The 27,968-nt window shown below is 35.8% G+C and overlaps 5 protein-coding genes across 10 annotated transcripts; 3 read left to right on the forward strand and 2 right to left on the reverse strand.

Moving 5' to 3' along the window:
- The first annotated feature begins 451 nt into the window (after nt 1–451).
- On the forward strand, nt 452–5,626 carry LOC111008802 (uncharacterized). The gene is made up of 9 exons (XM_022281612.2): nt 452–1,006; nt 2,915–3,438; nt 3,655–3,857; nt 4,004–4,084; nt 4,191–4,277; nt 4,385–4,517; nt 4,625–4,696; nt 4,902–5,018; nt 5,138–5,626. The coding sequence occupies exons 1-9, from the start codon at nt 606–608 to the stop codon at nt 5,245–5,247; spliced, it is 1,728 nt and encodes a 575-aa protein (XP_022137304.1). The 5' UTR covers nt 452–605; the 3' UTR covers nt 5,248–5,626.
- An 805-nt stretch (nt 5,627–6,431) lies between these two features.
- LOC111009074 (large ribosomal subunit protein bL19c) lies at nt 6,432–9,815 on the forward strand. Of its 2 annotated transcripts, none has more exons than XM_022282011.2 (6): nt 6,432–6,590; nt 6,796–7,048; nt 7,811–8,056; nt 8,148–8,234; nt 8,364–8,497; nt 9,338–9,815. In XM_022282011.2, exons 2-6 carry the CDS (start codon nt 6,815–6,817, stop codon nt 9,441–9,443), a joined length of 807 nt encoding a protein of 268 aa, XP_022137703.1. In that variant the 5' UTR covers nt 6,432–6,590; nt 6,796–6,814; the 3' UTR covers nt 9,444–9,815. The 2 variants fall into 2 exon arrangements, with proteins under 2 accessions (XP_022137703.1, XP_087977475.1); XM_088121349.1 differs by lacking the exon at nt 6,432–6,590 and adding an exon at nt 6,683–6,701.
- An 875-nt stretch (nt 9,816–10,690) lies between these two features.
- WNK3 (WNK family serine/threonine-protein kinase 3) lies at nt 10,691–15,604 on the forward strand. 2 transcript variants are annotated; one of them, XM_022281419.2, is made up of 8 exons: nt 10,699–11,378; nt 11,619–11,656; nt 11,830–12,057; nt 12,138–12,361; nt 12,487–12,644; nt 13,612–13,795; nt 13,883–14,020; nt 14,134–15,604. In XM_022281419.2, exons 1-8 carry the CDS (start codon nt 11,292–11,294, stop codon nt 14,904–14,906), a joined length of 1,830 nt encoding a protein of 609 aa, XP_022137111.1. In that variant the 5' UTR covers nt 10,699–11,291; the 3' UTR covers nt 14,907–15,604. The 2 variants fall into 2 exon arrangements, with proteins under 2 accessions (XP_087977481.1, XP_022137111.1); XM_088121355.1 differs by having other exon boundaries at nt 10,691–11,378; nt 13,612–14,020.
- Nucleotides 15,605–15,998: 394 nt separating this feature from the next.
- Nucleotides 15,999–18,380, reverse strand: LOC111008668 (protein DEHYDRATION-INDUCED 19 homolog 5). Its single transcript, XM_022281420.2, has 5 exons — nt 18,054–18,380; nt 17,660–17,802; nt 17,293–17,370; nt 17,014–17,213; nt 15,999–16,463 (listed from the first exon to the last, which is right to left on the reverse strand). The coding sequence occupies exons 1-5, from the start codon at nt 18,130–18,132 to the stop codon at nt 16,364–16,366; spliced, it is 600 nt and encodes a 199-aa protein (XP_022137112.1). The 5' UTR covers nt 18,133–18,380; the 3' UTR covers nt 15,999–16,363.
- A 3,519-nt stretch (nt 18,381–21,899) lies between these two features.
- Nucleotides 21,900–27,827, reverse strand: LOC111009033 (pachytene checkpoint-like protein). Of its 4 annotated transcripts, none has more exons than XR_015789598.1 (15): nt 27,479–27,827; nt 27,302–27,365; nt 27,017–27,123; nt 26,622–26,689; nt 26,203–26,306; nt 26,006–26,110; nt 25,130–25,219; nt 24,950–25,025; nt 24,732–24,801; nt 24,574–24,644; nt 24,284–24,374; nt 23,734–23,861; nt 23,490–23,618; nt 22,514–23,405; nt 21,900–22,400 (listed from the first exon to the last, which is right to left on the reverse strand). XR_015789598.1 is itself a non-coding variant. In XM_022281946.2 (15 exons), the coding sequence occupies exons 1-14, from the start codon at nt 27,603–27,605 to the stop codon at nt 23,265–23,267; spliced, it is 1,371 nt and encodes a 456-aa protein (XP_022137638.1). In that variant the 5' UTR covers nt 27,606–27,827; the 3' UTR covers nt 21,900–22,400; nt 23,261–23,264. The 4 variants fall into 4 exon arrangements, 2 of the variants coding, with proteins under 2 accessions (XP_022137638.1, XP_087977482.1); XM_022281946.2 differs by having other exon boundaries at nt 23,261–23,405; XR_015789597.1 differs by lacking the exon at nt 21,900–22,400 and having other exon boundaries at nt 22,499–22,883; nt 22,977–23,405.
- Between the last annotated feature and the right edge of the window lie 141 nt (nt 27,828–27,968).

The raw sequence follows: 27,968 nt of genomic DNA on the forward strand, positions 1-27,968 counted from the left end.
AAACTTAATATGATACCATTTCGATTCAAATTCACGTACTCCCAATTTATTGTATTAAGACAAATTTAATTAGAAGGGAGTATTGTTGTGGTGTGAAAATCAATAAAATAAAATAAAAAAAGAATTAAGTTCTGTCACTCAAGTTTTAGCTTGGTATGTTACGTTGTAATCTCAGACAAAAAGATTAGCTTTTCAACAAAGCATGAAGATGAAGATTTGAACTCACGAACTTACAGTTAGACATACTACGTGTTTTTAACTCGCTCAAGTTAACATGAAAACTAAATTTTTAAACCTATGTTTAATCAACGCGTAAATGTGATTAATATTTTTCAATAATATAGTAAGAACAGAGGAAAATTATCTCTGGTGGTACGTGTCTTTTGCAACAAAGTTTTGGCATTGTTCTTCATCAAAAAAGACACAGCGAAAACGCCGGCCATAAATCTATGCGAAGAAAACCCGACCCCCAAAATGATAATTACTATGTTCGAAATTAATAATTAATTTCTTCTTCAACTACTAATTAACCTCCTCTAACGAAAATTAGTTCCCGGAGATTGAATCCAAACTCCAATTAGGAAGATAGCTCTCTGGTTTCAGCCATGGAAACGAAACAGAGCAGAGAGAATTCGAGGGATGCGGCAAAATTAGGGCACAAAAACGTGCCAATTAAGAGACTCGCGAATCATTCCCGGCCTCAGCAGGCTCCCGATCTCACGGATTTTATGAACGACATGTTCTTCGGCGCCGTAAACGCGGACCGGAGAGCCTACAATTTGACCGGTACTGCTACTGAAGAAGAAGATTCGTTCGATCGGAGCAGTAGAAGCAGCCAATTGACGGAGGAGTGGCTGGACGAGGCACGCCGGCTGGTGGCTTCGTCTCCTTCGCGGTGTAGTTCGCCGGCTCGGCTCGTCGGATCGCCGAGGTTTGCGGCGGCCAACGGTAGATCGCCGGCGGCGCTCATTGATCGGAGAGACCCGCTCTCAAGGTCCGCTAGAAGGTTAGCCTCACTCTTTTGAAGCGCCAACGTGGGACTCGGAGATTTAAATCATCAAATTTTCCGTTTTTTTAATTACCATATTTTTTCTATTCAAACCAAATTCAGGTGGGACAATTTATTCATGAATATAGCATATAAATTTTACGAGATGATATTTTATTTTAATAATATAAGAGTTTTTCTTTCTTTTTTTTTTTCATAGAAACGTGGATTTATAACAATCTGATCGAAAAGTAGAAATAGGATTTTGGATGTTCGTGAGATTTGTGTTATTGCTTCAAAGTTGAGATAAAAATAAAATTCGTAATGAGTTTTTTTAGTACAACATGTGGATCGAAGAATTCGAATTCACGACCTTCTAATCTTACCTATATAATTTAACTGAGCTAAATTCAAATTGGCATTAATGGTATGAATTATTTGTTAGGTTAGAAAATAACATCTCACTAAATTCAAATTATATAAACTAAAAATATAGTTAAATATATTTTTATTCAACATTACGTACAAATACTAAAAATTTGACAATTTATTATTATTATTTTTATTTGAAATATCTACTTTTCGATTTTCCTCTCTCCTACTTGTAAAAATCATTTAATGGTAATCATTAGATGGATACTTATGGGTTGATACTTAAATATTGTTTTATTTTATTTTAGATATAAAGTAAAGATTGAGGTGTTTTTTGTGCATAAATCAAATTTTTTATCACATTAGGAAAGAATTCACATTGTAATGGTAATTTTCTTCAAAAAGAAAAAAACTCTTTACCCTGGATATGATTTATTTTTACTAGATATAACAAATGTCTGAAATCGTATTTATTTAATATTGAGGTTTAGGCTACGTTTTATTTTAATTTGGTTCTTTTTTTAGTAGAATAAATGTGGAGATAGGAATTGAATCTCCGACTTTAATGGAAGAAGCAAAATACCTTAACATTGAACAATGTCCATGTTACCATTTTAATTTGGTCATACCTATGTTAGTTACTAGAATTAAAAAAATATCTATTTTGATCATTTTAACTTTATTTTGCTTTTAACAAATTGATAGTGTAACTTGCAAACATGTGCATTAACTTTTTTTTCCCTCTTTCCTTGAGCTCAACAATTGTTTGCGTGGGACAATCCCACAATTGACCTTAAGAATGGAAATAAGTCTATAATTATCTGGTGAATCCTTTGCAAAGATAATAATAATAATACTCATTATCTAGTGAATTAAACTTTGATTGATCGAAATATATATATTAATGTGTTTATGTGGATATGTATAGAAACCACCTCACATTAGTAGGTTAAGAGTAAGTATTAGGTGAACCAGCATAATTAAGTGACAAAGTATTAGCAAACGACTCATATATATATATATGTACTAAAATTTAGTGATTCTACTTAGGTGAACCAGCATAATTAAGTGACAAAGTATTAGCAAACGACTAATATATATATACTGAAATTTAGTGATTAGTTTCAGAGGGTGAAATAAGCATTTTGAGAGTAAAAGAATTTTAAAATTTTAGAACAAATGAAATTTAAATCTAATATTGTCTCAACACAAATACACTCTCTTTATTTTCATTCCCTTAAAATAAGTTATTAGTTTTTATCAACATATCTATATTTTTACATTTTTGCATGTTTATGAAATCGACATTGGTATTAAAATTGAATCGACATTTGTTTTATATCGTAAAAAAAGTTGACTAGATATAGAAAATGTCGAGAAAAATATCATCAAGAGGTACATAATATTAATAATAAATATTTTTTATTTATTTTAAAAAGATGAAAGATTTGTTTGTTAATTTAAATATATATTTTTTAAAAAAATTATTGATTTTTATAATTTTCTAAAAACATCTGTCTGACTCTGAACATGGAGTTTTAATGGCAACAATAGGCGCAGAGCCGTGGACAACTTCAGTGGGGAGATCCTCTCCAAAGTCGTACGTCACAGCCGCAACAAATCGGAATCCTTTTCAACCTCCGCCGCCGCCGCCGAGGAGGAGGAGCACATTAATCCTGCTTTGGCTGTTCAAAAATGGATATCCAACATCCTCAATCCCTCCAATCCTCCTGTTGCCACTCCAATCCCCATCTCCGATCCTCCGTCCACTCCTCGCAAGTCTCGCTTCCACACCAATCTTCCCTCTTCTCGCCTCGCAATTCCTCCGTCGGATGCCCTACTTTCTCCGCCCAAGGCTCTGACTGAATCGCCGCCGAGAAGAACGCTCTCATCGCCGGCTTGTTCGCTTCAGGCGATTAGACCCAAATCCAGTCTAAATGGGTTCGCGAGGGCAGATTCTGGAGACCTGGAATTTGGTCTTAATGGGTTCCTCGAAGAACAGCGGCGTAAGATTCAAAACATCTCCAATGGGGAGCTGAATGTCGAAGTAAAAATCATTCTCTCGGGTCCTTCAAACAGTTGAGTTTATTAATACTCCTAAAATGTAGAATCACTCATCTATATGATACTTCTTTCGGAAATAATGATGGTAGCTCTGTTGAGATTTGAGAATGAAGAAATTGTGAGGATTTGTGCCATAAATCTATAGAATGAGGTTGAAGTATGTAATTATTGAGGTGGGGATGCTTCCTTGTTGCTCTATTGAAAGAACTTCTTGACATTTGAGAATGCAGGCACTAGTTCAATGGTGGCAGCAGTGTGCTATGCTTGGCTACTAGAGAACAAAATGAGGCAGAGTGAAGCTGAAAGCTGTCAAGAGTGTCTTGTGGTGCCTGTGATTAATATGCAAAGGGGAAAGATGTGGAACCAACGACAGGTTGCTTGGCTTTTTTACCACCTTGGACTTGATGCTTCCTCAATTCTTTTCACTGATGAGGTACTTCTGTTCCTTTATTGTTTTCCTTGTGACGATTTTGTTGCTATGCTTTATATCGATTACGAATCTGAATCATCAACAGAAAGAAATGATAACCATTGGCAATGAATAGCATACTAATCTTAGTTATTGGAATCTGGGTTCAGGTGGACTTGGAAAGTCTGCTGATGGCTGGTCAAACTAGCATCCTTGTGGTAGGGCAAGATGTCCTTAAGATGAGTGATGGGGTTAGTGTATGATGACGAAAAGAAATTTACTTATAGAATATCTTTTGAGAAGCCATCCCAGTTGTTGTATTCCTATTCAGGTTCATTTTTTCTATTTGTTGTTTAGGTTGGATCTCAGTGCACAATTCTCACAGATAATTATTGTGAAGATGCCTATCATTTACTTCAAACCCCTTTGTTGAAGAATCTTTTGGTAATTTCTACTGTACAGAAGATTTGTTCTTATTTAATTATTTGTCCCTAGTTTCGATTGTACATTCTCTTCAAACGGATTCTGACATGCATCTCAATGTCTTCCAGCTTGCAGGAATCCTGTTGGACACGAAAAATCTTGATGCGTCTTCTCAATCATCCATGACAAGAGATGCAGAGGCAGTTCGGTTGCTATTGGTTGGCTCAGCTCCGAATTATAGGAATGGACTTTATGATCAGTGTATGCCTCAGCAATTTATTTTTACTCTATCCTCGTGCGTTTGTCAGCACATTCTCTGCCGAGAAATATAAATATTGCAACATTTTTTTGGTTTTGTTTCGTATCAGTGATGCGAGTTCAAAAGGAACGTCCATTTTTGGATGCCTTGCAGCAAAGTTATGGGAAGCCTCCTAATAATGGTCAGCTTTCTATTATTTCATCTTGAAACTTTTATGCATAACTTCTTGCTCATGTGCTCTTAGTTTTATCAATTCAAGTATTTTTATCATAATTCTCTCGTCTCTTTAATTTCTTGTATCAACTTCGTGGCTATTCATGTCATTGTAACATTTTGATTTCCTCACTTTCTTTGTGGTGACAATGGCATTGTACATGATTGTGCAGAGCATATCACGGAGAGGAATCAAACATCCATCTCACCCCGTGACGACTCAATTAACCAACGAAAGAAATTCAATGATTTGGGAACCGCCAAAACCAGCAGGGCTTCACCACAATCTGGTACATGTGCAACAGCAAACAATTACACTACACCCCTTTTGCATTTTAATGCTATTTTGCACTCTGCGTCAATGAGAGATTATATTAACATGAAACTGTCTGTAATTTTTCTCTTTCAGCTAAACCCGGTTCATTACCTATTCAAACACCAGCTAAAGAAGCACCCAACACATCTCGTGGAAAGAACAAAAATTTCTTGGCAAAATGGTTCGGTTTTGGGTCGAAATGAGATAAGATTGGCTCGGTTTGATCGAATTTTAGCTGAGTTCAGAGATCCCAGTATTTTAATATGGGTCATACTGGTTCATGTCCTTTCTTGAGTAATTGATCTGAGTTTTGTCCCACATTTTCACAAGTATATGTTCTTTGTTTTGCAGTATATCAGGAAATATAGTGACAGTTGGTCTGAGCTTTTTGAATGATTCTTCTGAACAGAATATTCACGAACGTTGTCATTTATATTAGTGTTTGTTGTCGCCAGATGCTGGAAATTCAGATTCTTGTAATTTGTAGTTGGTGCTAGAAATAGTTGTTCTTTAAAAAAGAATTATTTACCGCATAGTTTGATGTCAGGCAATCAAATAGACTGTATTTGTGATTGATTTGAATTGGGAAAAGCTATGAAATTTTTGAAGATGCAAGTATTTGCTTACAAAAGTGGTGTTTGACTTGCAAGTAATTAAGTTTGTATAATCGAAGTCAAGAAATCGAGCTCATATTTAATACATGGGTTTACTTTTATTGATTTTTTTGAAAATAATACATTAGTTTAATTTAAGTTATGAGTTTCCGAATTAAAGAGTGGCTTGAAACTCATCCTTTTTAATATATATGATTTTCAGAAATCACAAATTCATCTTTTCTCCTTTTCCCTCACCTCGTTTTTGACTAGATCCTATTTTTTGATCGAATGCTCGTTTGAGTTTTTAGGTTCTAATACTGTAACAATATTCATGGGGAGGAGTAGTCCCACTTATATTTTAAATTTTTGTTGAGTTTCTTATATTTTTATCGTGGGATCCTTAACAATATTCTCCTCTTTTATTAATCTTTTAATAAAGAAAAATAGAATGAGATGGTTGAATACCATACATTCAAGGATGATCAAATAATATTTATATTTATGTTTTGCAAGAAATTGAAAATGGAAATAAGAAATAAAAAACAGACCTGAAATAATTGAGAAGGTGGAGCGAAGGGAGAGAAAGATAACAGCGCTAAAAGATAATAAATATTGTGATATCATTTTAAAATGGTTAACTTTTTAAATTTATAGAGTAAATAGAAATTTATTCTCAAATTCAAGACAGAAAATATATTTTACATTTTTCTTTAATATATATATATAGAAAATGTTACTCGTTCAAATATTAAAGAAACGAAAAAGAAAAAAGCAAAGCCCACTGATTGAGCCCGTAGTCCAAAGCGGTAAACTCAAGGTCCAGCTCAGTTGCATTGCAAGAGTGCCTGCTTTCTTCACCAAAAACCTCTCAGTCTCCTGATTTAGGGCTTTAGGCTTCAAGATTTCATCTCAACGAGGGGCTCTACTATTGCTCTCCCCGAGTAGGATCGGTGAGTGGGATCTTTTTTTTTTTCTAATTTGGTTTTGCTATTCGGATTTTGTGGGTTTTTGTGATCTAGATCAAGCTCCGGCTTTGACAGCGATTTTGATCCCTGCAATGTGTATTTGAATTGCATTACTTATTCGCTGCTGTGACAATTCTATATGTATTGTTTTCTATTACTCGCGCTCATGAATTTTGTTTGGGTTATGCAGTTCGAAATCTAGCGCGAAAATGCAAAGTTTTCGCAGAATTAATCAGTTGGTACGAAGGCAAAGTCCCGATGCTCATTTCAAATCGATTAGAGGTTACCCACTTAATGGGGATGCTGGCTGTAGCTGCTCGGCGCCAATGTCGATGGAAAACGGTTTTACTATTGCTCGGCCTTTTGGAAATCCATATGGGTCTTTGAATGGTTCCTTCTTGAGGTCTTTCTCAAAGTTGAGCAATCAATATCCGGAAGCCTTCGTATGTATTTTTTCTTATTTAAGTATTCATGCGTTATGATCGTTTATTAGTATCATTTGTTTTTTTGCGTTGTTTTTGAAGTTTCTATTCGGTCAAAATATCGGTCAAGCTCCAATTACAAACTTTTACGGAATCATCTATACTCCATGTTTAAGTTCATAAGCGATAGGACACAAGAATATGACATGGTCTTGGCCAACATCTGATTGGCTTATGTACGTTTTTGGGTCCATGTCTCCATCTCTGGCCAGACGTGATTTCTACTAAATGTTTTATTGCTAAAAAGTTATGTAAAGTATGAACAGTTTAGCTCGAAATTGATCCTGACGTTCAGTAATGCCTTAATCAACAGAATTGTCTTCATTATTGTCTTAGTGATTACGTATCGTATTTTCCAAAAGATGAAGATAGTCCGAAAATAATTAGCTTGCAATTGCATGAAGCTGGTGTACTTTTTCAAAAAAAAAAAAAAATTGTAATTAGCTCTTTGCTTTTATATTACTTGCCAATTGGAGTGCCTTTCTATAACTTCCTTGGCATCTATGGAGATGGCTTATCTTCCTCTTTTCTATCAGTGATGCTAGTTTTTTATGTACTAAAAAGAACTGAAACAACAGAGAAACTACCATCTATCCTATGAAATATTTTCAGAAAATTGTGTATATGAACTGTGTTAAATTATGATACTTATTGGAAGCAATATCTATTTCTTTTAAGACTTGGGAATATATCGTCATAACATTTTATTCAACTTCATGGCAGATAAATATGGGTTCTCAAGTGGAATTTGTGTCTTCGAGAAAGCATGTATCTTCAACTTGTTCAGTATTCCAGAGGCCTAGGCCACTTTTATTTCAGTTGGCAGAAGTTGCCCCTCCTTTTTCTAGCAGGGGCATTGCGACTAGTTCCGTGGAATCAGTTTCACAAGAATCTCCTGAAATTACCCCTGATATAACTCCTCGCATCAAATTTAAGAGGCTGGATAAAACCTCAAAACACATAATGCAGGCACTCACATTTCTGAGTATTTTTGGAAAATAAGTAATTGCATTTCATCTTCCCATTTATTTGGTTTTCATATATTGTTTTTCTTCCACAGATTTTAGATAAGGAAGCTATTGAGGAGGTAAAAGCACAGAGAGAAATTCCAGATATTAAGCCAGGCTATATTGTGCAGCTCAAAGTGGTAGAGTTCATTTTAGTCAAATAGTATATCATGTTGTATCATTGGTTATAGATAACGTTCTTATTCTAAATGCAGTTGTAGATGAGGTTATTGAAGTGTTTTCTGGCTTTTTCTGTCTTCTTTGAACAGGAAGTACCTGAGAACAAGCGCCGTGTCTCGACATTGAAAGGCATTGTAATAGCCAGACGCAATGCTGGTCTAAACACAACTTTTAGACTAAGGAGGCTAGTTGCTGGTGTTGGGATTGAGTCGCTCTTTCCTCTGTAAGTAATGCTAATTTTTTGTTGATATTTAATTTTTTCCAAAAGTTAGCTTCCTAACTTCATTACCTTTGTCCCTGCTCACCTCAATGATGAAGAAGCATATTCTTTGTCTTTGTTCTATTCATTCCCTCCCTTAGATGGCTGACATTAACGAATGTAATGAGGTTATGCTAAGCTCTAGATCTCAATTTTGCGTTCGCATGTCATAGAGTCTTCTCTTTCGTCTTGTAGATTATGGTTTTCATTTTTCCTCTTTTTTTGGTGGAGAATTTGATACAAATGATTAACTTTAAGGCGTGTACCTATATGGATTTTGAGTCTTGAACCATGCTTGAAATTTTTTGAGATTCATGTAACATATTATAAGAAAGAGCATTAGGAAAGAAATGTAATTATGATACAAAGGAATTACACTTATGGACCCTATTCTATTTAAACAGAGGAACAATCATCCTCTTGAAGAAATGCAATTTTTTTTTATCATAGTTCAGGTGGAGATTCATGTAGCATCTCATTAGAAAGAGCACTAGGAAAGAAATGCAATTATGGTACAAATGATCTTACTCCATGTGGACAATATTCTATTTCAACAACAGAGGAACAAACATCTTGTTGAAGTTGCTGTATAATATATACACACATAGATATGTGAGGTCTTCCTCTTTATAGATGTTCATTGTCACTAAAACTAAAATCAAACTCTTAGTTACGTGAGAGCTCGCTAGTCTAACTTTTGATTAGTTTGATTGTTTTTGAGAATTCACATTTGGTTTTGCCTGTCCACTGTCTATTTCTGGTGGCTCTTTGCATATGACTAATCAAGTGATTGATGAATGACAGATACTCACCAAACATAAAAGAGATTAAGGTGTTGGACAAGAAGAAAGTGCGGAGGGCCAAGCTTTATTATCTTAGGGACAAAATGAACGCACTTAAGAAGCAATAACAAGCTTTCTATCCAGTGGGATCAGAGGTGTGTACCTAACATGGTGCGTTGTAATCATTCTTAGCAAGAAACCTCATGAGTTTTCATGATTATCTTATCCTGTTTCATGCATGGAGGACCGACCTGAGAATTAATTTGGTGGAGCACTCAGCTTTGGCTGAAATAAAGAGAATGAAGTCTAACATTGATGGCCATATTCTTTCTTTCTTTTCTATGATCTCAAGCAAACCAAACCATGTTATTTCAATTATCAATTCGACAAGATTGTGCATGATTCTGATTTCTTGCTTATGAAATGGATAAAGCTCAGTCTGTAAACTGCATTATTGGTATGCAATCTGGTTGGATGAGTTATTGATAGTATTTTGAGCCTATCCATGGTCAAACATAATCTTCTTTTGCTTAAGGGTTTTGATGCTTTTGGAATCCTTGGGAGTGACTCTGCATCATGTGTGGATTCCTTAAAATTTGAGGTTCTAAAGACTTTTATTCTTAAAATTTGGGCTTTTTTGTTTTCATGATCCATCTTAACTCAAAATTGTTGTCTGCAATTAGGGAACGTTTCCTCCCGAGATGATGGAGTGATGGGTGCTAAAAAAAATGTAAATTGGGTTTAAAATCTTGATCTTTTTCTCAAAATCAAAATCAATCAAATTGGATTGATCGAAACTAATTAGTTCTTGAATTTAATGAAATCGAGCACATTTAATTTGATTGATTTGATTTGATTTTTTCCCCTCCTTTTGATAGAAAATTTTATTGAATTATTAAATTAAACCAACGAAGTTGCAGAATCATGGCATCGTCCTCCAAGTTTCTTACTAATGTTTCTAGAATTCTTATAAAATCATTTCTTTGAATTCTAATCCTAGAATGACACCACTCATTGAATTTGGAGTGTTTGTGCACGATACAGTAATTTAATATCAAAATCATTATTATTTTACGTTTGATAACAAAAAGAGAATAATTTTAACTTCAAAAAATTGAATCTTAAAATTTGTTGTTATTAATAAAAAAAAAATAGTAAGTCGAGTAATGAATATCTATCGAATTTGTAACGATATTATATGTTACCTTAATTAGAATATACTTTTATTCTATTAGGATGTTTAAATTACGTAGAGGATTTGTCCATTGGTTGGTCTTCCATAATTATAATTAAACAATTCTATAACAAAAAACAGTTATAATTAAAATTTTAAAATTGTAACAAATAATGCAAATCGAGAGCACGCAACACAAAATTCAGATAAAATTTTTAGTATAAGATCAAGTCATTGATTAGCGGCCATGTTCATTCTAATTCTGATGGGGAAATCAGAATTCTGTGAAGTCCGTCTGATCGGGTGCACACTCACGTAGCAGATTTTTTCGTTTTTCATCAAAAAGAGAAAGATCATTACGATTTACGATTCAGTTTTTTTGGATGAAGAGCCAAAAGCTGACCTTTTTTTGTTTGTTTTTGTTTTTGTTTCGGGAAAAAATCAAACAAATAGAAAATTCGGAATTGGGTATGCGAGTGATCTGTCACGATCAGTCGCAGTCGGTTAATCCCCCGCCCCAACCCAAATAAGCGCCTCCGACGAATCTCTCTTCTTTTTGGCTCCCTCTTTCGTCGCGCGCTTTCGTTTATTCCTCGTAAAAATCCACCCTCTTTTCTGTAGGATTTTTGGGTATTGTTCGAATCTGAAAAATAGTTGTACTTCGCGGGTTTTTGCTCAAATTAGCATTGGGTATTGTTTGGGGTTCGTTTGTAGTTGAGTTGGATTGAATCTTTGAAGAATTCGATTCCTAGTGTTGGAGGAAATTGAGTTCTTTTTGTTTCGTTATTGATCCGACACCAGAATGTCTCAGGAATTGTCATTGGATCAAGACCTGGACGAATCTGATCCCGAGTTCGTGGAGATTGATCCTACTGGTCGATATGGACGGGTAAATACTCATGCAGTTAATAGTTTATCTTGTTTTGCATTTCTAGTTGACATTTTATTTTGGTACTGTAATTGCTCACGTTGATACTTGGCTGAACCTTTTTTCTCCTTGGTTGGAACTTGTATAAAATGCTGAGATGGCCATTGAACTTCCAGATTTCAGAATATTTACCAGGACGGGGGGTTATTCGTTGTCTTATTAATGTTTTGCCATTTCTCCTAATCTCTATTTGTTTTGCAGTATAAGGAAATTTTAGGAAAAGGGGCGTACAAAAAAGTGTATCCTTTTTCGCTTCCATGTTAGTGGTGATGCAATTAAACATGTAATTTCGTGCATTTTCTATTTTAAACTGATTCTATCTAGGAAATTAAAATTTGCGCATCTGCCTGCGTTTGGTTTGGGATGAAACTTTGAGTAAATTGTGTGTTCTTGATCAAGATGTGGTATATAGATATCGGGCTTTTGATGAGTTGGAAGGAATTGAAGTAGCTTGGAATCAGATTAAGGTAACAGATGTATTGCGGAACTCTGAAGATTTGGAGCGACTCTATTCAGAAGTTCATTTGCTCAAGACATTGAAGCACAAGAACATAATCAAATTTTACAATTCATGGGTTGATACGAAAAATGAAAACATCAACTTCATTACCGAGATATTCACTTCAGGGACACTACGGCAGTGAGTCTTTTGCCCTGGCCTCTTCAGATTTTGTTTTTCTTCTTTAATTATACTTAAATATATATTATGAACACATGTAGATATAGAAAGAAACACAAGCATGTTGATTTGAGGGCTCTGAAAAAGTGGTCCAGGCAGATATTAGAGGGCCTTCTGTATCTTCATAGTCATGACCCTCCAGTTATACATAGAGATTTAAAATGTGACAATATCTTTGTCAATGGCAACCAAGGTGAGGTGAAAATCGGTGACCTGGGACTTGCTGCCATTCTTCAGCAGGCTCGTTCGGCTCACAGTGTTATTGGTGAGGATTTTAAACTTGAATAAGCCATTATGATAGCTCTTATTCAATATCGAAGTTTATGGATAAATGTTTTCAGTGGAGGCAGTAAGATGACTTACTCTGTGTCTGTGATTTAATGATTTTAGGGACACCGGAGTTTATGGCGCCAGAGCTGTACGAGGAGGAATATAATGAGCTTGTGGATATTTATGCCTTCGGCATGTGTTTGCTTGAGCTTGTAACCTTTGAATATCCATATGTCGAATGTGCAAATGCTGCTCAAATATATAAGAAGGTCTCATCAGTAAGGGCTCCTGGATCATTTTTCCTTTTGTATCCCATGCAGTACCTTGATACTAATATTTCTTGTTTATTTCTTAACCCTATTTCTGGCATTTATGTATGATGCCTTTGGAACTGACTGCTGAAAAGGGCTGTCAGGTTGTGGGGCTGCCCTACCAGTTCTATCACCTTCTAATGAAGCGTGAATACTGTATGAATAATGCTACTTTATTAGATTTTGTTAGGACTCAAAACACCATATCATATAGGAAATAGTCTATGATTTAGTTTCATCGTGTACGTTGTGCAACCTGGACTTTTCTATCAAACCTTATATTTATCGTGATGCATTTGACCTACCATTCACTTTAAGATTTCATTCAGCTGTGGTAACTTATAGTTTATGACAAAGAAGCAGCAGTATTCTTGTTGTCTATTCAATCTTCAAAGCTTGATCCATATGATTGTTATGTGTGGTCTGCAATTGTTATCTCCAGGCCAGGTAAATAGTTTTCGGAATGGTTTCCCAGATGCTATATAAAGAATTACGTTCATGGAATCTAGGCTTCCTAGTGCATTTTTCTAGGCATTTAAACAAGGAGCTTTACGTGTGTTTTCATGTGATGTGTATCATTTTGTGCAAGTTTCTTCTTCCTTCTTTTTCCTCGCTTCAATTTTAGAATGAACCACCACTTGTTTAAAGCCCCGGCTCTTATTTTGGCATCAAAGTTGTTTTAGTTCGGGTTGAAATTTTGTAATGTTGTATCAGATAAATGATAGCTGTGTATGTACTTCAATTTGGTAAATACATGGGAGTCCTAAAATGCTTTAGAAAATTTATATAATCCAAACGCTGCTAATTTCTCAAATCAGATACTGTATGTCCAGATTTGATCTGTATTGTTTTTTAACCCTCTTATGCAGGTTCTTTAAATATAAGGTTCCTTGAGAAAGCTTTTAAGGAATTATTTTTTTCCTTTTGTTCCTAGGGGATAAAGCCAGCTTCTTTGGCAAAAGTCACCAATCCTGGAGTTAAAGCACTTATAGAAAAATGTATTGCAAATGTCTCTGACCGCCTACCTGCAAAAGACCTTTTAAGGGATCCATTTCTCCTAGCAGATGATGATCATGAAAGAATAACTCGTCACTTAAAAAACAAGACACAACACACAGGTAAGTTTAAGAAAATACATCTCGCTCAGTCAAAAAATTCTGGGATTGTAACTTACTGTTTTTTTACTGGACATATGCCCATGACAGAAGAAAAGAGAGAGCAGCTCCATATCGATAGATGTACAGATGATACTTCTGCTGAGACTACCAGAGACTTCAGCATGCATGGTCAGAGAAAAGATGTTAACAAGATATTTCTCAAATTACGAATTGCTGACGCCTTGGGTAAAATTCATATTTCTCTGTCATTTCCTTCTAGTTCTTTTAACTTCTTTAGAAGAATAGCTACTCTATTGGAATTTCCAGTATTCCGTTTACAAGTTCTCCAATTATTTTAGGTAATGTCCGCAACATCCATTTCCCATTTGATATTGAAGCCGACACAGCAATTTCTGTTGCAAGTGAAATGGTCGAGGAATTGGACCTTTCAGATCAAGATGTCTCCACAATTTCTGAAATGATCGAAACTGAAATCCGGTCCTACATTCCAGACTGGACATCAGTTGAGTATGGTGTAGATAATGTAGGGGGAGATGTTGCAATTTCTGATAGCTCTCCATCTGAAACGAGGAATGGTGCCTCTCCCTTGTCTATTGAATCTGGTAACCTTGCATTAGAGATAATGCCTTCAGGTCGTAAGTACTGGTCTGACTCTCCAAAGGGAATTGGTGGGTGCTCTCCTGTTAAGCCAGGTCCTTCAAACTTGTCTTGTATGGATCAGAATGTTGAATCTTCTGGCAGCCACATGCCTAGGGATAATCTAGATCATGCTGCTATAATTAAGGGACTGGAAAGTGAGCTTTTGTCTGATTATGGCGGTAATGGCGGGCAGGATGAGGGTAGCTCAACTACAAATCTTCATGCTAGCTCTGATGCACACCCTTCAGAAGAGAACTGTGGAGTTTCAGAACGTGATGAATCAGAATTCATCGAGGTAATGGCTGAAAAACTTGATAAACTGTTGATACAGCAGCAAAAGGAATTAGATGAGCTAAAGAGGGAGCATAAATTAGTTATTTCAGAACTTTTGAGTGAACTTACACCTGAGTCCTATGAGAAGGTTTTAAGGATATGCAAGCTAGAGCCTTCTGATTATGACTCGGGTCTCTGAAGTGGACTGCAGATTCAAGTTTAAGATTCTGCTATTGTATTCTGAATGTAATGCTCTACCTCGTTGCTCCCAAATGCAAACCAGTTTACACAAATTCTCGTTTGGTGAAGATTTAGTTTTTAATCTTCAAACTAGCTAAAACTATCCTTGGAACTTGGAAGTTAAATCTTCTAGTCAGCCGATCCAGTTAAGAAGAAGCATGATGCTGAAAGCTGTTAAGGAAATGCTAACCAATGAAAAAATCCAAAGCCGTAAACGATACTGGCATCACTTCCTACTATGTATCGGCTATCATAAAGCGATTCGTGCACAGAATGAGACACAGATCTACCACAAACACTTTTATCTTTTAGCACAGAATGGGAGAGACATTGTTCTGCTATGAGTTTGTGATGGTGATGTGCAATGCTGGAAATTTTTCAGAAGATGCTCAGCCAAGAGAAGGGAAGACACAACACACTAAATTTTATTAGCCATTCTGTACTACACTCTGACGTAGATAGTTGAAATTCTTTCAGATAGATTCTTGTACAGAGATAATTTTTCCATGCTCTGTTCATTTCTGGATGTTTCTACTTCCTGGTCGATATAATAACTAGTTGATCAGATATTGTTTATTCTTTTGGAACTCGTTTTTTAAGTTTTTGATAAAATGGTGTGATCATGATGAATGAAAATTACTTTGCCTTTTGAATGTAGCATGCTTGTCCTCTCATATTCTTTGAGAGCTGTTCCCCGAATTGGATCTGAAAGAGATTACTCGAGTTCTTTAAAAAGTTCATCATATCTGAATCTAACTAGTGTTTGCAGTGGTAGAGGAATTGGATCTGAGAAAAAGAGGGATTTCAGTGGTAAGATGCCTACAATTCACAGTTCAACCGATAATGAGTACTCATCTAAAATTCAAATCTTTCTACCTTCATTTGAATTATCAGAAAACAGGAGGAAAAAAAAAATACTTCCCATCGTGCCATTTACCACATTGTAAGAAGATAAGATTTGCTGGAAATGATTCTAGTCTGAATTTGATGGATCTTCAAGATCCAATAAAGCCTACCTATTTTATGCATGAAGGCAACTATTGTAATAACATTCTTGCATTGTAACAGTTGATCCACCTTCATAAATTGCAGTTACTTATAGTTAAAAGTTCGAGTTTCTACCAAGTTTGCAGTGATACATCTATATATATATATACGTATACGTAGAACGACAGCTTTTGCCCTAATGTTGACACAATGCTGTATCAACATTCGGTGAACGCAAATGATTACGCTGGCTTAACTGATATCTAAAATATTTCCTATCAAAATCAAGCACTAGTGATAAAACACTGTGCCGATTGATACAAGTTCCCCGACCGAGCGACTGATTAGTGAAGAATATTAACTGCAGCACCACAGAAGCAATCGCGAGAGATGAGTCAACAGAAGCAATCACGGGAGATGGGAAAAGACCTAAAAAATGGTTGATGTGATCAATTGTTGTACAAAAGATGCTCTCTGATTCAACTCTTCACTGTTCTCCTGGTTTCTTTCCAGCAAAGGTGACCCATTACTGCAAAACCCAAAAAGCAAGCAAATGAGAAGAATCACCATAAAAACGCCAAGTTATCACATCGTTGAAAAAGCAGAGTCCACAAGTGTAAATCAGCATCAGCAAGTTGATGTCTTAATGGTGCAAAGAGTCGGGCAATATCGACAAACATCCAGTTTCAACCGTAATGATTTGAAACAGAACTATGCTTGATAAGATGTTGCAATTTGCAAATATGTTAGCTTAAGTTCATATCAGTAGAGGTTGAACTACAAGAATTTCAATTGTCCCATCATATTTGTCAGGAATCTTTTTCTTTTCCTTTTTCTTTTCTCTTCTCGGATCCTTACAAATCACTATTGACAAGTACAATTCAACCAGAAAAATGGGCTCTTTATCTCCAAAGTTAATGATGCATCACAGTAAGCTTATCCATTAAAGTTGCAGGTTAAACTTTTAGCAAAAGACAGGCCAATGAAACTGAAAGGTCAAGGGACTTAACCTGTAGACTTTTAAAAGATTACCACATTGAACCAATCCAATTATATTTGAACAGGTATTTTAAACTTACCTTTCGACATTAGTGGCGACGGAGGAATCGTTTTCTGAACAATCATCTCTCTCGGCAGATTCAGGGTCTGAGAAAGGAATGCTGCAGATAAAGGGTAGAAGGGGGTCACGTGCAGATCCATGTTTACTTTCCCTGCTCTTTGTTGTCAGCTTCTTTGAATTAAATGCAGAAGAGACAGATTTATCAGGTCTTCTCCTCCTCTGCAAAGATGGCAAAATTAAGCTTTAAGCAATTGCCCATTAGTACAGCCATGGAAGTAATGAATTGAACAAACAATACCTTTATTGAGCTAGAATGATGTGTTACAAAATGCCCAATTACATCTTTTCCCAGACTGGCTGCACAGAGGGGACAAACCTGAAACAAAGCAGTGTCAAAGCAGCCCCTTCTTATTCAATCTAAAATCCATCAAAATGCATAAACCACTTTATATCATTCTTGCTTTAGCTTTAGTTTTTCAGAAGTAAGAAAAATAAACACAGATGAAACCTTGTATCAAGCAAAAATACACAAATTTCCTAGCTTCATATGAAAAGGTAAGATTCTAGCACGTAAACTGGAACTTGTAATAAACAATTACAAATAGACCACAAGACGTAATTATTGAATAGGCAAAAGAAAAGGGGTATTCAAAGCATGTAATTACTGCATTTCTGAAGTCAAAGCAGTGCTCTTCTTGCAAATGGCTGCAAAGGACTGGAACTTCAATATCAACATAACAGTAAGGGCATGAAAAGTAAGCCCGTGAATCATCTTCTCCATCCGAGTCATCCAAAATGATATGGTTACCTGTTCAAAATATTATCAGATAAGCCATGAAATTCAGAAGCCACAGCTCAATTCACACTCAAAAAGTGAAATCGGAACTCAGAATGAAAAAATCAGATAATGAAATTAACACCCCCCCCCCCCAAAAAAAAGAAGAAAAATATATATAATCTCCTGTTAAATCCAGAGTAGATAATCCAATAGAGTAGAAAATGAAAGCCAAAAGAAGAAACCCAGATGACAGAATCACTCAAAAAGTACAAAACACAAACCAGAATGAAGCATGGCGGCTTGGACAGCAGAAAATTGCTCAGTGGGGTGAACCCTCGAGGCCCAGAAATTGAACGCCATAGTCTCTCTCTTCCTCTCAGTCTCTGTATTTCAGTGCAACCCAAATCAGCTTTTTGCAAGGACAAATGTGCGAAGTGAGCAGTCCAGCAAATGGGTGTCGATAACTTTGGGAAGAAGAAAGAGAGAGCAAGAGGAGAAAACTATCCTTGTCATCAGCCTGGGCCTGGTGGATGGGTTTGTGGTGCGGTGCCCTGCTTGCTCATATACTCACCCAAATTTCCCAAAAGCCAAAAGCTTTCTGACACACAAAAAGCTGCTTATCTACTGGATGACACGTTGGCTTTACCAAAAAATTTTACTTTTTTCACTCACCAATTAATTACTCCATTCACAAACTACTTAGTCTTTGTTAACATTTGGCTGTGGAGAATGGAGAGCCAACCAAAATACATTATAGAAAAAGGGTGAGAGAGAGAGAGAGAAAATAAATGGACAATTAAAGAAGGCTTGGAAGAGACAACCTAACAGAGGGATGAGGATACAGCTGAGCAAAAAGTTGTTTTTGTTGTATAAAGCTTTAACTTTAAGTGGCTAATGAGTGACTTTGAGCAATCGGCTTTCAGCCATGGGCGGTGGATCTCACGACCAAAAACGAGACACAGTGGTGGGTCATTCTCTCTTTAAAAGTAAGTCAATAAAAATTATATGATGGGGACCAAATATTGTATTCATTTCTGGGTTCTGACTCATCAAACCAAAAACAGATGCGAGATTCTATTTCGTGACTGCTCCAAATGTTAGCATTTTGCTTCGTCGCATATGATAATGTTTTAAAAATCAAAACTTTTCTCAATTATGTTCTTGGGAAAAGAGTGGATACATATTCTGTTTTGGCATTTTTGAGTTACACGTTTTGTTTCCATTTTTTTTTTCTCTCTAAAGAAAAGCAAGCACTTGCATCATAATGCCATTGCCCAAATAAGATTGTGAGATGTGAAATAATTGGACCTTAAAATATTGTTATAATTAATATGTGTTACTTGAAGAGTATTGTAAGATGTTCTTATTTTGAGGAGCATTCTGAGCTAAGAAACAAGTTCCTTTAAAGGAATGTAGATTTAAAATAGTACTTATTTCTTTTAGGAAAAAAAACCTTACCTTGTAATGTTTTTAGTTGAATGACGCAAGCTTGTTCAATATCTTTTTTTTCTCGATACAAGCAATTTTTAAATAAGTAAATAATGTCTTCACTAACTAAGCAATATTTATATTGATGAAGTTCAACTAAGTAGTTATTAACAAAGTTAGTTTTCTCATTAGACATACTCTAATATGGTTAGTGAAGAAAGTAATAATAAAAAAATTTATACAAGCATCGAGAGAAGATGATTTTTAAGATAAGATGATTTTTAAGATAGTAGATTTGGAGTACTACTGAAACTTAAACTATTCAAATTTTGAAAATCTCAAACTCATACTCCAAACACGAGCTGGACTCCCGATGTCCTACTTGTCCTACTCACCCAAACCCGACCCGACTAGACCCGAACAGTGCCCATATGCACCACATTAATGAATGAATGCCTGCACTCAATCATATGGGCTCTGAGAATTACTAACAATGAAGCCCAATTGAACCATGGGTTTACAGAATCTGATGATATGTTGGACAAAGGATCTGCACTTCCAATATAATGGGATAGTAAAGGAGAGTTTGAGTTTCTATAACTTAAGATTTGGGGAAAGTCAAATTTAAGTTGCAATTTCAGTAATCTCATAGATTACATAAATATAGTGTCTTTTAACCTACAAACTAAACCCATATTAGCTATGAGCCATATATATCCCTGCACCAAAACCCACTGCTTTAGTTTAGAGAACATTGAAGTTTAAGGTCAGACGAGTACAGAATCCACCAACCATGTGGAACTTGAGAGTGAGAATATTTCATGGACCAATAAAGTGCATATATCCCTCTTTGATCTGCAATTAGTATATTCACTCAAAAACTTTAACAGAGGGAACCTGAAAGACCAAAAGTTATTAACACTATGTTCTGAAGTTCAATATTAATATACAAAACAAGCATGTTACAGTCTGAAAAGAAGAGGTAATGGTGGACAACCTTCCCACGTGTCAAGCTTTCATTGGGCAGAACATGGTGCAAAACTTGTCTCCAAAATGCACTTTGTGTTGTCTAATGTGGCCATGATTAAGTTAATGGAAAGGGAAATTTGGGGATCTTTAAAGGCAGAAAAAGCAAGCTGTTGTCAACTGGGAAGTACATCCCTTTATAGGGATACACTATAGAGAGAGCATAAATTTTTCCAATTATATATATAAATATGTTGTTGGAGGTCATTAAACTGTAGCCACAGTGGGGGTATTGCAAATTGGCCCACTTGAACTGTTCATGAGACTGGCTTTTTTCTGATATAGGCTGAGATTGGTCAATGGTCTCAGAAAAAAGAACTCAGTATGTTTTGTAACCTCACACCCTCATGTCTGAGCTTCTACAGTCAAATTATAGGACTTTCTTTTAAGAAATCAAACTTGCAGATATGCCTGATCAGATCCATCCTATTACTGGTGGAAAAGACTTCTTTTTCAGAACACAAGTTTGTTTTTGATAAAATTAAACTTTAGTTATATATAATGGGTGAAACTTGTAAGTAGTAGTAATAATAATACTTGAGTTGCATGTATCAAAGATATCAGTGGTGTAATTATGTTGTGAATCTTGCTGGACAAAACTTAGGCTAAACTACAAAAGAAAAAAAAAAGTATATATATATCCTTCAACTTTATTTTTGTTTCGAAAACACTCTTATTCTTTCGAAAGTTTCAATGCTACCTTCACCTTTTATAAATGTTTTTAAAATGCCCTTTGAACAAACTTTCGTAGATAATTTTAAACGAAAAGTTGACATGATAGAATTTGGAATGACGTGACAATTAATGTAAAAAATTACTTGAATTAAATATGAAAAGACAGGAAAATTAGAAGAAGCTATCGTTTTCAAAGCTACTCAATCCGTCATTCTCTTCCCAATTTTTATCTATAATTTCTTTATCATTTTGAAAAACAATAGTTTCTTCCACAGTTTTAGACTTAATCAAAGCAGGATTTCACATTAATGACCTTGTTTTAAATTCAATATTCACGTCAACTTACGAATGTTTGCTCAAATGGTATTTTTGAAACGCTTATGAAAGATCAAAGGTAGTATTAGAACTTTTAAAATGATAGGGGTATTTTGTAAACCTTCAAGAGTATTTTTTGTAATTAACCTAAAATTTATTGACTTTGTAACATCTATGGTCGAGTTGAGTTTCATTATGATCCATAAATAACAACATAAACAAAACTTAACAAAACTATTTGGTTTTATATTTTAGAATTAGAAGTTAGATTACCACGTCAAGTTTTTATCATCTTCAAGATAAAAAGAAAGTAAAATATTGAACTTAACATCGATGTGGTGCTCACCAAAGCTAAAGTATTTTCTAAATTCACCCCAGAAAAATCTACCTCTAGATTTCAGGACATGAAAAGGGCTACCCCATCACATGAGATTCTTTTAGCTTGATTGGATTGTTCACTGAAGGTCAAAATGATTCCAACACAAGAGATAAAAGAAAAGAATTACACTCACAATCATAAACAAACAAAGAAAAGAAAGCAGTGGATCGAAGTAATATGTAAACAGAAGAGAGAGAGAAGAAGAAGAAGATAAACACGAAATCAAGACATAAATATTAGTAATATATGAATCGAAAGATTAGAGAAACTGAAGGAAAAAGGTGAGCCTGAGAGAGAGGAGAAGTTAGGAAAACCGAGAATTGGAGGAAACTTTTATTACATCAATCAGCTGCAGATGTAGACATATGCATGCAGACAGAAATTACACTCAATACCATTATATTTCTGATATAAACAAAACATGACTTGCGAATAACATAGCTAGCTATATATTCTACTACAGATCTGACAATAGATTGATAGAGAGAAAAAGAGGAAGAAAGAGAGAAAGAGAAGCTCAATTGTGCATGTTTGAAGATGACAAATGAAAGAACTCTTTGATGAATCGGACCAGGATGCTGGATTCCCCTTTGCAAAGGATGAGAGTCTCCTCCTCCTATCTTATAATACTTTGCTTACAAGGACGTCTAAATATTCGAACCACGGCCATGGGAACCTCCAAAAGAAAGCTCCCCATTTCAAAAGACTGCAAGGGAACCCTCTGTGGCCTCTCCATTGCAGCAAAGATGTTCATGTTCGTTGGTTTCGTCCTTGGACTGTTGAAAGCAAGAGGCATTGGTTTTTTCTGTAAGAGAGAAAAAGAGTTAGTTCTTCAGATGCATATAATTTCCATCAGAGGATTCTATAACAACAACAAGAAAACATTGATATCAGGCTGCAAACCATGGGAACACCCACACAGTGGAGTCTCTAAGATCCTTATATTCCCGCATGCATGTTTCCCTTTAATGTACAGTGGGAAGGGCACGTTTCCACAGGAAAAAAAGAAAAGGGAAGAGAGAGAGAGAGAGATGGACAAGGTAGAGAGAGAGAGTGTCTTATGGAGGGTCCAGTTTAGGCAAAGCATGATGTCCCAAAGCTGGGCTTTCTGTTAAAGACGACCCTTCAAAAAAGGGTTTTTATCTTTGTAGTTTAAATTTTTGGCTCCTCTTTCTTTTCCCTTTTGGTCGGTTGTGTCAAAGTGAACCCGAATTTTCTTGGGCTCCTCTCTCACATGTTCTGGCATGTAGGCCAACTCTTTTCTGCTTTTTTCCTTCATACCTTGCACCTAATATTTCCATGTATTTAACCCATCATACAGACTAATAAATACAAAAAATCAAGCCTATGCTCTAAAACATGGATAAAACTTTAATCATACCTTCTGCATATTACTTTGTCTACATTACAAGTTGATTTCGTGGGGATTTTGGGTGATTGAGAGAATGAAAGTTACTAAAAGAACAGGGAAATCTGCACTGTTGACAGTTCCATAAAGACCCCTCATACGTTATACGCAATGGATAGCTGACATAAACTCTCATTGAGTATATCAGTAGGCTTTTCAAAGTAGCGTCAGCTTCTACAAATGATTCCTAGATTTAGATCTGTATTTGCAAATGTTATCAGTACAGCACTAATTACAATCACAAGAAGTTCCTTAACATGTTCATTCGGGTAACTCTGTTCGATCTCTTCTTGCCGTTTCCAACATTCCGAACAAGAACTTTAAAGGATCACCAGTACATGGATTTGCAAGAGTCGCATGAGCTAAAAATGGGAGCTTTCTTAAAAAGCGTCCGCTAGAACCCTGAGAACAAAATTTAACACAATATTTCAAGGATCATTCGAGGACTCGCAGACTCAATAGGCAATCAAGATTTCTGTCACAGACCTCGCATCCCTCAGCAACCTCAAGCAATCGTTTGCAGATGTGAAGTGGTACGTCAACCTTATCGGTCTCTGGAATGCTTATTTTCTCTTTCAAACCAGCATAGTTAAGAAGCATAGAGTGGTCACAACCCTAAGGAATTTCAAAATGGTGAGAATCATGAATGCCTATGTACTCTATTTCAACAAGAATCCAATGCGTTGACAGAATTCTAAAGGTGCAATTATTAGATGTGTATGCTATGGACCTCAGGAGTCGTTAAAATTCCAGTACGTATAAGCTCTTGCAAGCAGGATCTTAGAATTTCATAACGTGCTTCAAGAGTTGGTGGACCAACATATGCTTTGATATCTGCTCGATCAACAAATGCAATATCTGCAATCCAGATTTTGGTTAATTCAAGTATTTAAAGTTAAGTAGGATAAAATGGAAATATCAAATCAGAAGAAGAAAGATGCGGGGGTAATTGGAAGATTTAGAAAGGGACACACTTTGGGATTGTTCTAATCTTTGCTCAAGAAAGCATGTAACTCAATAAGATTACACAACCAAAACATCCTGATCACGTACTAATTAAACTGATGTTGAGATCATTTGGAGCAGAAACTATAGCTTCTAGAGTAGAAAAGCTCAACAATTTTAGTAGTTTTTCAAAACTGACTGCACCCAATTGAGCATGCCAACTACCAATTTTCAAAGTCCATAAAAGTTTGCAATCCAACTTGTAATTGAACTGTCAAAATTTGTTATTTTCCAAATACAAATATTAACTTAACATCATCTGATTATTAACTTACCAATAGCTGCTGTTATATTGGAAGTTGTCAGAATCACCACATTTGGTGACGATTTCAATTTGTCTATCTGTGTAAGTAGCGCATTGACAACCTGTGATATTACAGTTCAGAATTTTAGATGCATCAGCAGAATTTCGTAGCTACTGGCCTAAATAATTTAAACAAGCATATTCTTTCTCCTATCCTTCTTTTCTTCTTTCTTACTTTATTTATTTCTTTCTTTCTTTTGGTCAGAGACGGGGGTGATTTTAGAAGGGTGGGAAGATGGACCAAAAAGGGCAATAGCATACCCTAATGGAATCTGAAGGTTCTGAACCGGACAAAGCAGCCTTTCTAGCAGCAGCTAAGCTTTCCACTTCATCTATCGACCGCCAAATATACATATACAGATGATGAAGTAGAAGAAGGACAAGCATGAAATAAACAACCGTCTAAAAGTAAGTCTCACCAATCAAAACAAATACCAGATTGTCTTCTTCCTCTATCATCTCTTGGATCTTCTGGAATAGCTTTGCGACCTATTAAGGAAAACATGTATTCTTGAATACAATAGAGTCGCCCAACATATGGAAGTGTTCATTGCATCAAATTTAAAACTGCATCTGCCTACACTCGAACGAAAATTAATTACGGATGCAGGTCATCTAACGATCAACAAGGCCATACCAGCTTGCCACTTTCAGAAAACCATTTGCTAAACAGCGAATGTGCATTAACTTCAATGAGAACACTGTGTGGATATCTAAATATAATGGAAAATAAAACAGAATAAATAATAAGATTTGGGTGTATCTTCAGATTATTGTTAATATAGAATAGATACTCGAGCAACGTCTACCAACAAACCTTGACAGATATCTTATTGATAGTTTTTGAGCCAGTGCTTTGCATAAAGAGGTTTTACCAGTCCCTGGAGGTCCATGTAATAGAACAATCCTGTGAGCATGTAAAAGGATGAGAATTATATATTTAACCTCTTGGATGTCTAAGTCTTCTAGTCAAAACTGCCAGCAAATGCACATCATGTTAAACATGGTAAACCATCCTTGAATACAGAGTAGGGCTTTTATCATCCAGGAGGGTTAGACTCCAACATCAACAAGAATTCCTGACTCGCAAACACAATTTTGATAACTAGGATAGCCGTTCAGGGGGCCATTTCCATTCACATAGAGGTATTCTTTCTTTTGTGAGTTCATTCTAAAAAGTGAAAAAATCGTGCCAAAAAGGTAAAGTACAAAACATAAGAGTTCAGCTTTATATTTTTTCTCGATAATTGGGGGTTGGAGCTTTGCTCCCCTACCCAAGGACACCCGCACCCGCTCTAAGGCCCGGATCCGAAAGACATCAAGGGTTTTTGGTATTAGGATATTAAGCTCACTAGAAGGTTCAAACTTGAAACCTCTAAGTCAGTATGACTAAGAGACCCCAAGTCCTTGCCAACTAGGTTGCGCCTTGGGACCATAAGAGTTCAGCGTTTTAGTTATTACACAATAAATGCATACAACAAACATTAGTAGATAAATACAATACCAAAGATAAAGTTTAGTTGATACGTATTGGTTAAAGTAAATTATAAAAAGAAATCTAATGAATCAACGATGGAGAATTCTACAAATAGTACAGCAATCAACATCATGTCTTATATCCACCCTTCGAACATTCTGAAAACCATCTTAAAGCTAAATGCAGATCCTAGGAACAGAAATAGTTTCTCCTTACCGATTCCATGACACGAGGAATGGATCAACACCCTTTTCAGTGAATAACAAAGCACTGGCAGCATATCTCAGAAGCCTTTGCTTGAGACCAGACTCAAAAATTAAACTGTAGGTGAATTTGACAATATTGCCTCATCAAGAAGAAGTTGGTGTATAAATGAACTAAAAGAAATGAGTATTTAATAAGTGATAGCAAACCTTTCCCACATGCCGTCAAATTCCTTGGCAGGAAGTATCCATTCATTAAAACTAGAAATCTGTCCTTCCCCACCAAGTTCCTCGCAGGGTCCTTCTTCGCTAAGCTGAACGAGCAATACACAAATAATATAATCAATCTAGTCGCACCAAGAGAAGTAAATTGTCCCAACATGATGGGGAAAAAAAGGAGGAAGAAGAGAAAAATAAAATAAAATAAAAGGCGCCAAGAAATGCAGAATATCATTAGCATCATATATTGTGAATAATAAAGCTTTTGTCGTTTCAAGATGTAGAATTTGGACAGAACAAATGCGGTCATTTGTGCAGCCACAGTTTTAACAAAGAATCAAACTAATGCAGTGAATCATTCAAAAGGTGAGTACGGAAGAAGCTTGTATCAATGACTGAATGAATTTCACCTGAAAGACATGAACAACAGGTTTGACTTGCCAGAATAAGAGGATATCATGGTTTTGCACACCATCATCTACAAAATAAACAAACCAAGCATCATGACCAGAATAATGAAAAAACTACCTTATCTGTTACCCCATAACCGCTGACAAAATTTAGTAGAAGAATCAAACTTCCTGATAATAAGTTTTCCATTTTTCTTGCATTTTAAGACCCTAGGCCACAAGCGGATGGGATACCTTTTAAGCTAATTCTTCCACAACTTCTATAAACTATAAAACTGAAAAAATCTATATACTTTCTACTTTCTAGAGATTACAAGTTACTAATTGCTTTACCCGTTCCATACCCTCCAGATCCTCAATAACTAAACCAGCGTATAAATCGAATAAGAGTATACCTGTGTCACAAATTCGGATTCCTTGCACATTTTCTATGAGAAATGAGTCATCGAGCGGCACTGGAATGGGCCCATCAACATAGCTTAAACTTCTTTTCTCGAGCATTCTACAAATTACACATGAAATTGATAGTGAGCTTGCCATCTTCAAGCAATGTAAATTGAATTAAGCGAACTTACAGTTCACAATTTTCAGAGAGTAAGTCGAACACATGAACCTAAATTCTAATTTCTCTGAAGAAATCATCAAATATTAAAGTTCAATACGTATTTCCAGCAGCATACCTCTCAACTGCCAACCGGACATCTTCATTTCGTGCTGTGCTGGAGGATTTTAAGCACACCTCGACTGAAATATAACAGAACATTAAAAGGAGTAAGAAACAGACCTCAAAGGCCGGAAATTGAAAATATACAGAGATGGTTTGGAAGAAGATAATGAATACACTAGTACATAAGAACCTGAAACGAGAATTTTGTCTTCACTCAGACAAGGAGAAGCGGCTGACTCGGAGACGACGCCGTTTGAATCAGACATCTGGGCTTCTGAGGGTGGGTTTGGCAAAGAAATCTCCATAGGAGCACTCATTTTTATGTTCGATTCACTGGAACAGATGAAGAAGCTTTGAGAACGGTTCAAGATTCGCAACTCGCCGGAAAACGCATAGCATGGGATCGGAATGGAGCGGAGAAGTTGAGATGAGCGGCCAAAACCTACCGGAAGGAGAACAGAACAGCGCGAAGATTTGGTCTGGCAGAATGGGCGGGAAAAGCACGCGACGAAGAGATGTTTCTTCACAGAGAGTTAAATTAAATATTGGGCGATATTTAATAAATTATGTTAAAAAAACAGGTTTGGTCCTTAGTAGCTTCATGTAACGATTTATTCTTTATATTTTATTAATAATAATTTAATCTCTAAATTTTAATTCTTAATATTTTAGTTCTTATC

The sequence above is a fragment of the Momordica charantia genome, assembly GCF_013281855.1.
Source record: "Momordica charantia cultivar OHB3-1 chromosome 3 unlocalized genomic scaffold, Mcharantia_2.0 BLBB01000003.1, whole genome shotgun sequence".
Taxonomy (NCBI): domain Eukaryota; kingdom Viridiplantae; phylum Streptophyta; class Magnoliopsida; order Cucurbitales; family Cucurbitaceae; genus Momordica; species Momordica charantia.